Here is a 16776-nt window from a genome sequence, read left to right on the forward strand (position 1 = left end):
GGAAAATTCTACCCCATACACACTTTCGGCCGATGTGCTTTACCAGGCTTTATCTCACGGAGATAAAACTGGGAACGAGGTTAGCTGTTAGCAGCCAGCTAGCTTGCTTGTTAGATTATCTGAATGAATTCATGCTTTTGTTCTTGGAAATAAAAATAACGTTAAGACTGCTGCAACTAAATATCTAGCTGTTAGCAATGACAGCAGCCAGCTTGCTCATTTGTTTGATTATCTCACTTCGATTAGTATTCTAATAGTTCCCCAGTGACTATTGAATAGCAATTTTGTGAGTTTTGCCCATCCCTACTAAGTAGCGGGAGTGGTTAAGGGAAGAGCAGGGAAATCGGGGTGAGGTCATGGGTTTTTTAATCAAATTAAGTTGATATTTAAAGGGAAACTGAAATTTGTGGGAGTTTAAGGGGAATTTAAGAATATCACTTTTCACGTAAGAAATTGTTCCACCAAAGAAAACACATAGTATGCAATAAACCTCTGAATCATTCACTATAAGGAAATACGTCCATATTTACTGTTTGTCATCTGTTTTGTCATAATAATTGTTTTATATATTGAATCGAGCCTCCAAGCCTCCAGGCTTCTGTAACCTTTGGCTTTACTCACTCTATCCCAGCCTAGCTACTCTCCCTCTCTCTCCTAAGTACAGATGGGGTGCAGGTGTGTGAAGACCGGAGGAGCAGCTGATTGACATCTACCGGCTGATTGCCCTTCCTATTTTTAGACCTGGCTCAGATATCATGATGCTGCCAGATCGTAGTTTCTCATTTACCAGTCAGTCCTTATAGTATCGCTCGTTCTCATGTCAGTCCTTGTTCGTTTGCTTTGTCTAACCTGTCTTGTCCTCCTTTGCTCACAGTCCTCTACCTGGCTCCACACCTTGCTCCTGAGTTCTGGATCTCCGTGTTTAACCTTCAAACTGCCCGACTACTCTTCTCCGTGTGAACCGCCTGGACTGTGTGAGAACCCGATCCCGGTTACGACCCCCCCCCCCCCCCCCCCCCCGGCTTGTCTGACTACCCTGCTACTCGCCTACTCCCTGGACGGTCTCTGAGTGAATTTATCGATATAGACATTCCAGTGACCTTCTACCACCGGTCCCATGGACCAGCTTCATACCGCCTTCTGTCTGGCCTGCAGTGTTGAACCTTACCTGCTCTGCCTTGACCTATTCTGAGTGGTTTCTCGTGCCCCCCGGGGCATATAGCCCTGAACCATCGTCTTGTATCTCATCCTGTTTACATACGCTTGCAGTAGTTCTTAGTTCTATCCGTTACTTAATTTCACAATTGTCTTATATACTTTGATTCTATTGTCACCATGTATGCATATATAGGGCTATGCCCACTACATGTATTTATTGCTCCAACTCCGCCCACTACAAACATGGGAACTCTATAACTCCTGCCCCCATCTCCCCATCTCTCTGAGTGGTTGTCTCGTAGTGTTGACAAAGGTGGTGGATGTCTCGGTGTGATGGCCAAGATTGCAGTGACGGTTCTACTCCCACATTGGTTATGTGCACCATTGAGGTCATGGATCAGCTTCATACCGTCTTCTGTCCGACCTACAACTTCTAAAAAAAAACCATGCCTGGTCTAGTTCAGTGCTGGGTTAAGTACTTCTATTCTATTCACATATATGCTTACTACATGTATCTATGCTATGTCCACCCACCACGAACATGCGTACTGTCTAACGCCTGTCACCGTCTCCCTGTCTCCCTGTGAGTGGATGTCTCGTGGTGATGACCGGAGTGGTGGACGTCCCGTGATGATGGCCGGGGGGATGCAATCCTCTCTACGCTGCCCCCATACTTCAAATGGATCCGTTTGGATCAGCTCTATTCTATTTCAATCTTTCAATATGTTCTTATGTACCCCAGTTGATATTGCATGTACTTATTTGTGTTTCATTACATGTATATGTACATGCTTATCAACTGTTCCGCCTGTTTTATAGCAACACTACTATCACCGACATCTAAGAAGGGAGATCCCCCCTTGAACGGCCCGTCTAAGGTTTCTCTCCCTCCACATTGCCTGTGGTGCTTTTTTCTATTGCTAGGTTTTAGTGAGTTTTTCCTTACCTTCGCGTGGGGTATGTCTGGGAGTGTTGCCTTCATTTATTCATTTGACATTTTATTTTGGATTTCGTGGTGTTTTTGTTTTGTTCTTGATTTATTGTGATGTTTCTTCTTGACTTGTTTAAAGAAGACGTGTCCGGCCCATGGGGACATTAACGCGTGTTGTCAGGCCTAAACGTAACTACACTAACGTTATAAGAGCTAACATTGCTACCTACTGTACAAGTGCATTGGTTTAGTGCATTTCCTACTTCCGGTTGCTACTGAACGGACATGTTTGTGCGGACCTGTTCTCCCAAACTGGTCAGCAAATGACTGTTTTCATTTTTACGTTATTATTATTATTATTATTATTTTTTTTTAAACATTGATGTTAACTGATCACTGTGACTTTATTGCTTTTATCGTTATATATGCCTATGTTTGTGTACAGCACTTTGAACTACATGACATGTATGAAAGGTGCTTTATAAATACTTACTTACTTACTTACTTACTTACTTACTTACTTACTTACTTACTTACTTACTTACAAATAAATTTGATTTGATTTGATTTGACTGTCTGCGAACCGAGCCCCGGTCACAATCCCCTGCTTGTCTGACTCCCCTGTTACTCACCAACTCCCTGGACTGTTTGAGAACCTGGTTACCGTATTCTCCCTTTTCTTAAATGTTACTTGTCCTTTTGGACAAGTTATGTTTTTGTAGGTTTTTATTGATTTTTGCTACCGGGCAGTCCGGTAGAGAGAGAGAGAGAGAGGAGGAAATGGGAGATAGACCGGGGAAGACATTCGGCAAAGATCACCGGGTCCGGGAGTCGAACCCGGGTCGGCCGTGTTGCACTGTAGTGCTGTATGCGGTGCGCCACTCGGGCATCCCTGTCTTCTCCCCTTTCTTAATTGAGCAGGCCTGGCGGCGTGAATATTTTAGGCAACCATCTTGTGTTTAGCGTTTCTCTGATTGGCCAATACGCCCATGTGACCACGGCAGCGCGAGAGAGCGGCAGCGCGGAAATAGGCTGTCTATTGCCATTCTCTAAGTCAAACTCTAACCTTAACCAGCTCCTTAACAGCGCCTAAACTTAACCCTTCTAACCTTAAGCAACTCCGAAACAATGCCTAACCTTAACCAACTCCGAAACAATGCCTAACCTTAACCAACTCCGAAACAATGCCTAAACTTAACCGGCGAAATGAATGCACGTTAAAAAATATTGCCATTCTCTAAGTCAAACTCTAACCATAACCAGCTCCTTAACAGCGCCTAAACTTAACCCTTCTAACCTTAAGCAACTCCGAAACAATGCCTAACCTTAACCAACTCCGAAACAATGCTTAAAGTTATGCCTAAACTTAACAGCGAAAGAATGCGAATGCACGTTAAAAAAAAAAAAAAAAGGAAATTGACAGGAATCGAACTAGCCAGCAACAAGCCGTAGGATCCACAGCCATGCAGCCTTGCCAATTGAGCTAGTTCTGGATACTGAATAAGGGGCGGTTACTGGCATATAATGCTGCCGCGACGGAGCTCCGCGGCCGAGCTCCGCTCTGCTGCTGCCGCGTCGCCGCGGGGGCGTGGCTAGATGCAAGTTGGGCGTGGTTAGACACAAGTTGGTTGCCTTTAATATTTAGGCGGCCTGGCGCCTTTTTTGTGCTTTTTGCCTTTTTTTGTGTGTGTTTGTGTGCACAACGGTGGCTGTGTTGATGATTATGTCATGAAATTGGGTCCATGTCGTTATTTTACATATATTTTCAATATGTCAAAAGATTATCATTTGAATCTCTCTCAAAAAAAAGTTATACATATTAGCTTTGAAGAGGACCCTAGTGGCTTGTTTCCTGCCCCATTGACTCCCATGTTAAACGCTGTTTTTTTAATTGTATCGAAAATTAAATGAATGATTGCAGATTAAAAGATGAACGCCTTTTTCACAATGTAGGGACTGAAGCAATACTCCAGAAATTCTGTTACTTTTCTAAACCAGGACATTAGCTTATTCACAAGGACTTTGCGCTGGTTTGCCATGCTGGAATATGGTGTCGAAAACATATATAAACATTATGAATATGCCGTTTTGTGCCTTTTTTTGTCATAAAAAGGCAGTTATTATCAAACAAACGGTAATATAAGTGGTTAAAATTCAGAAATATTTGTAATCTTTTATAGATATCTTGAGGTTAGGCTCTTAGTGGTAATCGTGGAAAAAAAATATTAAAATTTTTAAATGATATGACCTTGAACTTGATGCACACTTTCGTGCTTTAAGCATCATAATCTCCCTATTTGGGGAGGAAGGCACAAGGGTTAATATACCCGCAGTTTGGGTTTTCTCTGATTCAACATCGTCTCTGCCTGTTTGTATCTGCACCTGGGTTCTGGCTATAGCACAACCGTTACATAAAGTGATTATTAAAAAAACGTTAAGTCATATTTCTCACAAATATTTGAAAATGCCAGTTTGAGTTTGATGATACTGTATCACATCTATATCTACTGTCACCTACCAGTCTCCTCTGGGGTTTGATAAGCGGCCTGTTGATGCCATTCATCTTGTGGTACAGTCCGCAGGCGTTGCAAAGGTAGTGGCCCGTACCATCCCGTCTCCACAGGGGGGTCGACATGGCCCCGCAGTTCACACACTCGCGCCCCTCCGCAAAGTCATCATACATTTCTGAGAGAGGACAAGAAAGAGAAAGACACAGAGAGAGAAAACAGATACATTTAAAAAGATGAAATCAAGTGTTTACAGGGCTCACCTTGTTATTTTCTATTTACAGCCAACAATGTTACATTATAAACTATAGAAGTCTCTCAATGAAGGAGCGTGTATAACCCTCGAATACTGAATTCTGTACATAGCTCATGTTAAGGTCCTGGGATGGGGAGGGGGGGGGGAGCGAGAGAGTGACTATGTCCTTTATGGGGGGGGGGATACTTCAGGGTGGTGAGTGGGTTCTTGTAATTATTATTTTTATTGTCTTGTCATTATTATTATTATTATTGATGTCAATGTTGTGTGTGATGTTGTAAAAAAAAAAAAAAAAAAAAAGTCTCTCAATGATTTTAGTGAAATAACTCATTCATGTTTCCACATTTCCATCAACCTTGTTTCCACAGCAGCGCCTAATGAGGCAGATCCACTGGGCCAATCTAGGCTACTGTCTCTTGACTGAATTTCCCCTGAAACACGATTCTCTACGTTCCTTGCAGCAGAGATGAACTTCCTACTGAACTCTAGTTCCAAAATAAAGAATTATGGTTTTTAGGCCTATAGCACTGCAATGTGAAAATGCATGATCGCCCTCTAAACAAGTAATTTAATGCTGCATTGAACTACAATCTCATGTTTCTTGAAACAAGAAAACTACAAGAGTAGTCACGGCATAGTTGCTGTACCCCCCCAGGAAGAATAGCTTTTGTCAAGTGCAAAAAATAAACATAAACATAAACTATTGTTTAAAAAAAGAAAAGAAAATGTAGCAAAGATTATAATTTTTTTTATATTCAGAGTTAATTATATTGTTTACACTGTTTATTTTTCTTGTATTTTTATATTCAGAGTTAATGATATGTTTTTCTACTATTACCCTGCCCATACCTGTACTTCCCCTCCCCCTCCCTCATGCTGCTATGATGCCAGAATTTCCCAACGGTTCCACAAGGAAGCATACTAGGACCGCTACTCTTCCTAATTTATGCAAATGACATGTCGTCAGCCTGTGACTGCAACTTGTTCCTGTTTGCGGACGACTCAGCCCTGCTGGTCTCTGACAAGAACAAGTTGCAGGTTGAAAAAACCCTCAGCACGGAACTAGGCAAAATCTGCATATGGCTCGCTGATAACAAACTATCATTACACATGGGCAAAACAGAGTCCATTCTCTTCGGTTCAAATAACAAACTCAGCAAGACCGACGGCTTCTCAGTTACAGTGGGTGACAATATTGTCACAAGGAAAGACGAAATTACCTACCTGGGTTCCATCCTAGAGGCAAATCTTTCCTGTGACAAAATGGCATCCAATGTAATAAAAAAAGTCAACCAACGAACTAGATTCTTGTACCGGATCTCCTCTCTGGTAAACAAGAATACCCTGAAGACTCTGGCAGGAGCACTCATTCAAGGGTACTATGACTATGCGTGCACCTCATGGTACCAAAGCACCTCAAAGGCGCTTAAAACAAAATTACAAACATCACAAAACAAACTGGTCAGACTACTACTTGACCTGAACCCCAGAACCCACCTCACCCCTGCCCACTTTGACAACCTAGGATGGCTTAGAGTAGACGACAGAGTACAGCAACTTGCAATGGGCCTGGTCTACAAGATACACTATACGACCGGGGTGCCCATGTACATGTCAAAATACTTCCCAAAGGTCAGTGAATACCACAACCACTACACCAGAGGAAGCTCAACAAATTATGTTAAACCCAGATTCGGCTCAAACAAGGGACTAAACACGTTTCGCAATTATGCCACAACAATGTGGAACGCCCTACCCAAAGCTGTAAAGGAATGTGAATCCCTGCCCACATTCAAAACCGCTCTTAAAGAGCACCTACGGGAGGCTGCAATTCGAAACTGGCCACCGTAAATGCCCAAAACCCCCACCACCTCCTAATAGACAGTCTCCTCCCCACCGCATGTATATATTCCCTCCCCGCCGCATGTATATTTCCCTCCCACCCACCCACCCCCTCCTAATGTACAGTCCCCTCCCCATCATATGTATATACTCTGTCAGGATCTAGGGGTAACAGTACTGTATATTTGAATACCGCTTATGTCACAAATGTATCAGTACCAAATACCTATATGTCCCTATGCCATAAATGTCATGTATGTTGTGTATGTCATAAATGTCTATATGAATTGAAAATGGGGGACCCTGATGGAAACAAGACAAACGTCGTTCTCAGGTCTGCATCCCCTTAACAATTGTATGTATTGAGCCGTACTGTATTGTACCCATTCTGCAATCTGTTAAATAAAGTTTTCATTCATTCATTCATCTTTTGATGCCATCGGGTATAATGTGGAGCTGTTACATTGACGACGAATTAGAGACCCCGCCTTTGCATACCTGTAAATGTTTGAGTTTTTAATACTCAAATGAGTTTCATTCTGCATAGTGTCTTCAGTTCTGAAACAGAACATGTACCTATATAACCAGAACCATTCCTCTGGGTGCTCTCTGTGTCATCCCAATGCCTAAAAGGCCAATACATTTCTAAACCAGACGGAGGCGCTGTTCTCCTGTACAATCCCACACACAACAACAGCAGCCTGGAATCTCTCCTTATCTCTCAGCCCCCCTTGTGATAAAAATACTGAAAATAGAGACGGAATAGAACTCTGTCAGGTTCTAATTGAGCCCCCGAGTCACATCTCTCTCTCTCTCTCTCTCTCTCTCTCTCTCTCTCTCTCTCTCTCTCTCTCTCTCTCTCTCTCTCTCTCTCTCTCTCTCTCTCTCTCTCTCTCTCTCTCTCTCTCTCTCTCTCTCTCTCTCTCTCTCTCTCTCTCTCTCTCTCTCTCTGACAGCATGACATTTGATGGATGTAATCTTCACTCTCACTTCTCACATACATCACAGGGAACCTGCCTGCCGGTTGAGCACTTAGCCATTCTGGGGAAGGAGACGTTATGAGCGACTGCTCGGCTTGCTGTGATATTATCACATGGTGTACGTGTCATAAACAATAGGTCTCTGAGGCGTACGAGTCATAGCCGTGAGCGCAAAGAAATATGTCTGCGGCCTGTAAAGTCTTCTGCTCTAGTGTGTAAACAACATAGAAAATCATCTATGGTTTAGTTTAGTTTATTAGGATCCCCAATTAGCTACAGCATTGCAGTAGCTATATTCTTCCTGGGGTCCATAATAAACTTACATTGTGACTGTGCAACATTATAATACTTACATCATAACATTACAAGTAAACAGGACAAAGGACTAATACACACACAGAGAGAGAGAGAGAGAGAGAGAGAGAGAGAGAGAGAGAGAGAGAGAGAGAGAGAGAGAGAGAGAGAGAGAGAGAGAGAGAGAGAGAGAGAGAGAGAGACATAATATATCATACAGTATAACATTACAAGTAAACATGACGAAAGGACTAGAGACTTTGGCTAGTACACACACACACACACACACACACACACACACACACACACACACACACACACACACACAGACACACACACACACACACACACACACACACACACACACACACACACACACACACACACACACACACACACACACACACACAAGACAAACACCAATATCCAATAATCCAGTATCCAATAATCAAACTATGTGAAATAGCTAAGAATAATTAACGGCAAACAACTATATGCCCACACATTTGTTCATACACGCCTAATTTAACAGCTAATTAAATTGATGTTGATAACATAACAATGTTGTTGCACAATGCGTATGTCCCAGTGCATATGGTGAAGTGCATATATGAACTCATTTGATCAAAATGCTAAATTCACTGAGCAAAGTTCAGATCTCCGTGGAAACCTCACTCAGACCCTGTGTGTGATTTGCAGCACCCGTTAAATGTAAAAAGAGCGTTCGCATTTGATCCGCATATCTTTTATGTTTTCCACATTTCAATGTTACGCGCAATTACTCCACTTCAAACGCCACGGCTACATGTTCCAGATATCTACCCTCTTCCTCTTTTTATTGTGATGTCAAATGCGGAATGTGTGTATAGGCTGTGAAATCTAGAAACATATGCAGGCGTTCCTCCAAGGCTGGGGGCGGGCGGGGGGTTAACCTTGGGCATGGGAGTGAGCTAGCCAACACAGAGACACAAAGACAACACACACCAAAGAGGGGGGGGTGTCCATGCCATCTAAAGGAGTATACAGTATGTCTTCCTCTCTATATAAAGGTCACATTGTATCTCTATCTCTATGGGCCACAGATTAAAGACAACACTGGCATCCCAGCGTGCTCTGCAAGGTCAAGGGTGAAAATCCTTTTTTAAGAAGTATCGCTTCTTTTGGACATAATCTGCGAAGGATATGAAACACAAAACACACACTATACTCGAGTGTATATCCTCTCTGCTGTGTGTGCTATATTTTGTTCTATAGAAGTGTTGCAATTTGGAAACTTGGGAATGCAGCATTAGCTACATTTCCTGTGGTTATGCACATAGCTTGTTTCTCACAGTTTGATTGATTGATTGAAAACTTTATTAACAGATTGCAGAGTGGGTACAGTACAGTACGGCTCAATACATACAATTGTTAAGGGGATGCAGACCAGAGAAAGACTTTCGTCTTGTTTACATCAGGGTCCCCCATTTTCAATTCATCATAACATATATGACATACATGACATACAGATAGACAGTACTGCTACATCTATACATTTATGACATATCAGATTTGCAAATACAGTACTGTTTGTGATACAAAACAAGATCAAAACAAGATAAATACTTTTTTCAACACAACAGACTCCACCGGTGATGTAGAATTTTAGTGATGTGGTAGAGCTTTCAAAATTACCACTGCAGCTCTGGGTTTGATGCGTTACAGGCATCCATTCGTGTTTTGAGAAGGATTCGCCCCTCATTTCTGCAGGTTCACGCAGTCATAAAGTAAATGTCTAATGATATTACAAATGTTGCGTTGGTACACACACAAAGAAAGGATATAGAGGCCATAAGAACACATATTAGGTGCAGGTTATGGTTGTAATTGTTTTTAAGGGTAAAAGGTTAAAAAAGATAAACTTTTATTTTTGTCAACAAGACCAATTAAGTATTTTCAACATCATTTTTGGATCATCTCAATGATGATTAAAGGGGACAATTTTTTTTAAATAGATATTTATTTTAATTGACAGATTTACAGCTTATAAGTTATTAAAGGTTTGTTTAAATGTGTAATACTTGTCAAATCTATTATGGGTAAAGAATGTTGAAAAAGCTTAGTCAAACAATTAAAGAGAAAATAGTGAATATATCCAATATTTATACATAAACACACACCAGTAGGCCTCAAATAAATCTAGGTCTATCAACCCTGGATTATACCTCCATAAATCATAACATTTTTAAATTAGGCTATCTATATTTATATGTATATTTATTACTAAATACATGTTCTGCTTTGGGTGTTTAATGATTGGATTGATTGTTTTTGTTCTCTTTCTCCTAAAGGAAAAGGTAATCTTCTATAGGAGGGAGTTTCCCACATTAACACATTATTCAAATGCAATACTTACAGTACTCCACAGCAGAACGATATTTAATCAAACAATGATATTTTATTTGAAGTGACTGTAAAACAAAGAGCCTATTTTTTTTTAATATATTTTCAGGTTGAAACTGACATTAGAATTGTGAGAACTGAGCATTCAACTGGCCATTGAGAAAAACATTTAATTCTGGGAAAACATTAAAAAAAAAAGCATCTGCAAGGATTGAAGTGTATTGCGTCCTCTCTCCACAAAGACTCACACAGAGAGTAGCTGCATGTGTAATTAATGTCAGATGGTGAGTTTTGATTAAATTGGGTCTCATTCCCGAACGAATTTACGACCAAAAATGTCCTCTTAGGCAGATTTCTGCCCATTTAAGACATATTAGGGCTGGTAGCGCGAGTCCTCAAATAAAGTTTTCATTCATTCATTCATTCATTCCCCAAATGTTCCTGAGATCAGATTTGAGCGTGGCTGAGAGCAGATTTAAGAGTGCTGAGGAGCACACTTATGATTGATTGACTAATTGAAAATGTTATTAACTTGACAGACTGTGTTCTCATAGTGATTCCTTCATGTTAACGCTACAGGCCTCCTTGGAATTAATTACTTAATCATAATTAAAATAAATATGACAATATTTGTACGATAAGAAATTACGCATTTGATGTCGGAAAAATAAATAATATGGATTCATCTTATCACAGGGCAGCTGCTTAACCATATCTGAACCAGCTATTTTGGACAAATGTATAATTACTTTAATTACTCAGATATTCAAACAAAATTATGCCATTATTGTGAAATTATTGAAAATAATAATTATTTAATGCCTTCTGTGGAATTTGTATTTCTTATTTGTTATACATCTGTTTTAATGATTAATTATATACATTTGAAAGAATGCAGGTCAACATGCAATATATCCCATTGATATCCACTGTACATTGGAGGTGGTTGGGTGGGGGGGTGGGGGGGGGGTTGGGTTGGAGGGGTGGGTGGGGGACACTGTACAAGCAAAACTGTACATTGGAATATTGACAAAACCATACTTGGTAATTTACTGTACATTGGAGGGGGTTGATATAACCTGCATTCCTTCGAATATATCATTAATCAATTAAACTTATATTGAAATACACTATATAGCCTACACCAACACTGAAATGACAGTGGATAAATAAATAAATAAATAAATAAATAAGAACTAAATCTAATCGCATGGAAATAGACTGCATTAATATTCCATAACAAGTCTTGTGTGCGCCAGTATGGCCTACGTGTCTAATGAACAGTATGGGCTTAATATATTCTAGTTACTTGTTTCATTAGGATTTAGTAGATACTATATGCTCTGCCTCTGCCCTACGTACAGTATAAGTACAGACTGTACCTATACTGTACGTAGGGCAGAGAATAATAGTATCTACTAAATCCTAATGCAACAAGTCATTAATGGAATAATAAGCCTATACTGCGTTCATTCATTACGCCGTAGGCATTAATGGAATAATAAGCCTATACTGCGTTCATTCATTACACCGTAGGCTACAGTATACTGTGTGTGTGTGTATGTGCGCGCGTGCGCTGCGGCAGGTGTACCACGAGCTGTACATGATGACAATACATTAATCTAATCTCATTTCGATGGGTCGCACAAGACTCGCAAGGCACTTCCGCATCCATTTCCACACAGCTGCATCATTACTTTGCCTTATAAGGGGCTCTGGAGGCGTTGTTTTGTATGCAAATGACCTGAACGGGAACGCGGTTTCGAGTCTAAGACAGAATGCCATTCTCCAAGCAGATATCAGATCATATCACAGCTGTGGCCGTTTCAGCCACTTACCAGCACGTTCGGGAGTGAACTTGTCATTGATTCTGTCTCAGTCGGTTCCAAGATAAATCTTCCAAGAGAACTCTTTGAAACATTTTGGAGAATGAGACACATTCATCTTATCTGTTCCAGCATGATCTCTTTACTTGAGATGTGTCAAAGGTTTGCCAAGTTGTGAGTGTAGACGTTGTCATACTTGTTTCAATAATCACTACTAATTTACATTTAAGTATAATCAACCTAATCACATTATAGATTAACTGACAGCTGATATATAAATAATCAAGGGGGGGGTAATCAATTGTTATAGTTAACCAATCATTTCATAAACCTCACTATACAAATAATGCAGTGGTTACGTAATAATGTAGTATATCGGATAATATGAAGTTGTAAAATAATTTAAAAGTTACTTTGTTTACAAATAGTAATATAGATGGAAATTAACTAAAATGCAATAGATGTAAACCATCACACATGAATGTAGCATTATGCTCCTATAAGAATATATAGACGTAGATTTAGGGGGGTTGCCGGAGACATGTCCCCCTCAATATTGAGAAGAGGTAGGCCTATAAATAGTCAAAATAGTTTAAAGAAAAATATAGCTGATATGAAAGTTAACCCCCTCCCCAAAAAAGGTAAAAAATAATGGGATCAAAACATTTATATATCCTTCTTACCTGTAATTATAGAATAAATATAATATGTGAAAGCAATACAGAACGCCTGAGAGCCTCACTGCATTATATTCCATTATTGTCTTCTCCTTTACTTAAATAAAGACATTTCCACCATAAATTGGTGCAGAAAAGTACACCAGAATACAGGAAATGAAGTGTTTGATGCTAAAAGATTCCTGGGGGAGGACCACCAGACCCCCCCTGTTTAAAGTGTCCCCGCCAATGTTGAAACCAGAGATACGGCCTTGCCTATAGTGCACAACACTCTTACAGCTAATTCCATGGTATATACGGATATTAGATCATTGGGAACTATGGGGTCAAACAAGTAAAGAGGCCACTGTGCAATGTACAAGTATACGCATGATGTAGTCATCTAAAGGTGACAACCCAACCAAAATCAATAAGTGTTGTGAAATCTGTCTGATTCCATATATTGATTACACGGTGTGTCCAGAGTACACAGCGGGCTTGCTACGAGGGCAGGTCCATGAGATCACAGGGAAGATGCCACATGACTGATATTATTCACAAATAAAGCAACTGATATATGAGATTGTTTCTTATAAGGAAACTTACTGACGTCTCCGCTTCAAGGGATGAGGACGTTATTATGTTTATATCTAAATTATGTCGTTGTTGCATTGCATTATGGGAAGTGACCGGCATGTTGTGAAACGTCAGGCCCTTCAAACTGCATTTTAATACACTATACTAGAAACATGTCTAGACATATCAAACACATCTCAGTGTTCATCCCTCACTCTAGAGGGATGAACACTGCAGATATGTTTGTATTGATATGTCTAGACTCTAGAGTAGACATATCAATACAAACACGCATATGCAGTGTTCATCCCTCTAACCTAGACCTATAATACAAACACATCAGTGTTCATCCCTCTAACCTATCTATCAATACAAACACATCTGCAGTGTTCATCCCTCTAACCTATCTATCAATACAAACACATCTGCAGTGTTCATCCCTCTAACCTATCTATCAATACAAACACATATGCAGTGTTCATCCCTCTAACCTAGACCTAATACAAACACATCAGTGTTCATCCCTCTAACCTATCTATCAATACAAACACATCTGCAGTGTTCATCCCTCTAACCTATCTATCAATACAAACACATCTGCAGTGTTCATCCCTCTAACCTATCTATCAATACAAACACATATGCAGTGTTCATCCCTCTAACCTAGACCTAATACAAACACATCAGTGTTCATCCCTCTAACCTAGACCTATCAATACAAACACATCTGCAGTGTTCATCCCTCTAACCTAGACCTATCAATACAAACACATCTGCAGTGTTCATCCCTCTAACCTAGACCTATCAATACAAACACATCTCCTAAAAATGAGCAAAAGATAAAAAGATGGCTCCTGAAAAAATAAATACAGACATTACTAAAATGGCAACAAAGTGAATAAGTGAACAAATAAGTAGAGAAATAAATAAACAAATGACGTGCAAAATCTCACCACCAGGATTTATAAAGAAAATGAATAATTAAACATGCTCTTAAAAACAACTCTTTTAGGTTTCTCCATTGTTGGAGGTGTAAGTTCTTAAAGGATTCTATATGGTTCTCACAGACAGACAGGCCCCTCTTGGACCAACTCCCAAGGCTCTAGAAATGGCCGCTGAATAGGTTTTCCATTCTAACAAAGGTTTTGCAATAGTATATATAACTGCTTAAAATATACATTTGCAGAGTGAAATTAATTCCAGGTGATATAATGGGGGTGCTAAATATCACTTTGTCTCCGGCACTGTTGAACCACAAGAGTATAGCATAGGAATTCCAGTTTTGTGTCCCTCTTATCAGTTCGACATGTGTGAACTGCAGGTCCGACGCCACCTGTGACTACACACAACCGCTCCCACTTGCAACTATAAATTATCCCAGACTCCAACCCGCATTTTCTGGCACAGAACCATAACATTTATAATGTGGCATAAATTAATTGTGCAACTTAATTTAAGGCTATTTTACAGTCGATCACATTGAATTAAACACAGTATTACATGTATATACTTTTGTTATCGAATTGTTTAGGCATAATTTCGTTTTGGAATTGTATAATCATTAGAAATGAATAAATAGTATTTTGAAATATAGGCTACCCTTAAAAAAAAAAAAAAAACAACAGTTTGTGTTTGAAGAGGAGATGGATTTATTTTCTCTCCATATAAATTAAAAATATTATTGTCATAAATTAATTACAGGTCTGTTCAGATTATTGCACTTGATTTGATACGCCATAGTCCATTGCAATGGGGGTGTTACTAGTCATATTATGACTATATTCTGTTCAGATTAAAAATATTTAAGAGCTGTTCTGCCGGTCGGACAAGTGTTTTTTCTTCACCTAAATATTCAATAGGTATATTGAATCGATTCAGTTAGCTTATGTTGTTGTATAATTATTTAATTTAAACAAAGGACTAACCCAACAGGGGATTAAAGAGAGTCAGCAACACATCTTCCCCCCCAAACAAATATAAAGGGTTTACATGGACATTTTCGATGAGAGGCCCAGTGTTCCCGTTCGTGTTTATATATCACATGGTATATATGACAACCATATACCAAAATATATGGACCTATTTTGATATAGGGTATTATTACACACTCTGACAGCGTCTTGTGTACATTTCGCAGAGTACATTTTACTCAAACTGAGTACATTTTACTCAAACTGAGTAAAATGTACTCAGTTTGAGTAAAATGTACTCAATTTGAGTAAAATTTACTCTGCGAAATGTACTGTGATATAAGGCAGGTTACAGGTTTCCAAAAGGCCTACCGGTAGCTATAGAACGTAATTCGTAAGTCATTTTGCATATAATAAGCAAGGCAAATCTGGCACCGTTAGCCGCGTTCAGTGTTTATTAAACCTCAACAACACATGTAAATATAATAAAATAAATGCATTTCCCCTGCCACCTCTCTCTCTCACAGTCTCACCTAGGTTAGGGTGCCGTGTCGCCGGCCCGGCCTGCAGACCGTGCAGCACGGCGGGGCTGTCGAAGGGCGACGCCGGCCACGCCGTCCCTGCTGCACCCAGGTTAGGACTCCCGTAGGCCGGGTAGGGGCTGTGATAGGACCCGCTGAGGGGGCCGCGACCACCGTATATGTGCTGGTCCCTCCCGTTGGCGGAGCCGGAGGAGATGTTCAGCGGTGTAGAGGAGGAGTACGTGGCGGCCGTCTCCCTACCGGAGGAGGAGAGACTGAGAGGCGGCGGGCTGGTGGAGAACGTGAAGCGCGGAGAGACCGGGGAGGAGTGGTGGACATGGTGGTGGTTGTAGGAGGGCATCGACTCCCCGGTTTGCCCCCACACCGGGTGACTGGACACCACGGGGCTGCTGTTCTGCTGGGAGGAGGAGGCCCCGCCGTGGAGGTAAGACGGGAGCGCACCGGGGATCATCGCCGGTGTCATGGACACCCGCGTGGTGGGCACGTAGACCGGGGAGGAGGCGGCCGCCACCGCGGCGGCATTGTGTAGAAATCCCGCGGCGGCCTCATATGAAGAAGGGGCTCCGTGGTGGTGGCTGGTGGTCATTATGCCCTGGTACATCCTCTCCTTATAGGGGGGGCCGCCGGGCATCCAACGTTGATGATGATAACCGATGATGTGTGATTGTATATAGTTTGTTGTTCACGCACCGCGAATCAGCCGTTTTTTAATCCAGAGTGAGCTGTCTGTCTACCTCCTCCTCCTTTCCTCAATAATAACCTGAAACTTCGTATCTTTTTGGATCAAACAAATCATTCTCGATTTGCGTTGTTGCAAAAAAAATATCCAGGATCAACTGAAAGAAGAGACACATGGTGGGTGAGTGAGACAGAAACTACCTTGTGATCAAGATTCCTGCTCTGTTATCATCTCTCT

The 16776-nt window shown here is 40.8% G+C and overlaps 1 protein-coding gene across 1 annotated transcript in view; it reads right to left on the reverse strand.

Annotated features, from left to right (window-relative positions):
* Positions 1 to 16461, reverse strand: part of gata4 (GATA binding protein 4) — a gene marked incomplete at both ends in the record, with an annotated part of 32007 nt that extends 15546 nt beyond the window's left edge. The window contains one exon of the mRNA XM_084330205.1: positions 15852 to 16461. Coding sequence (XP_084186331.1) covers positions 15852 to 16461 — 610 coding nt within the window. The remainder of the gene's footprint in view (positions 1 to 15851) is intronic.
* Positions 16462 to 16776: the final 315 nt, after the last annotated feature.

This window comes from Notolepis coatsorum, assembly GCF_963971535.1.
Source record: "Notolepis coatsorum genome assembly, chromosome: 15".
In the NCBI taxonomy this organism is placed as follows: domain Eukaryota; kingdom Metazoa; phylum Chordata; class Actinopteri; order Aulopiformes; family Paralepididae; genus Notolepis; species Notolepis coatsorum.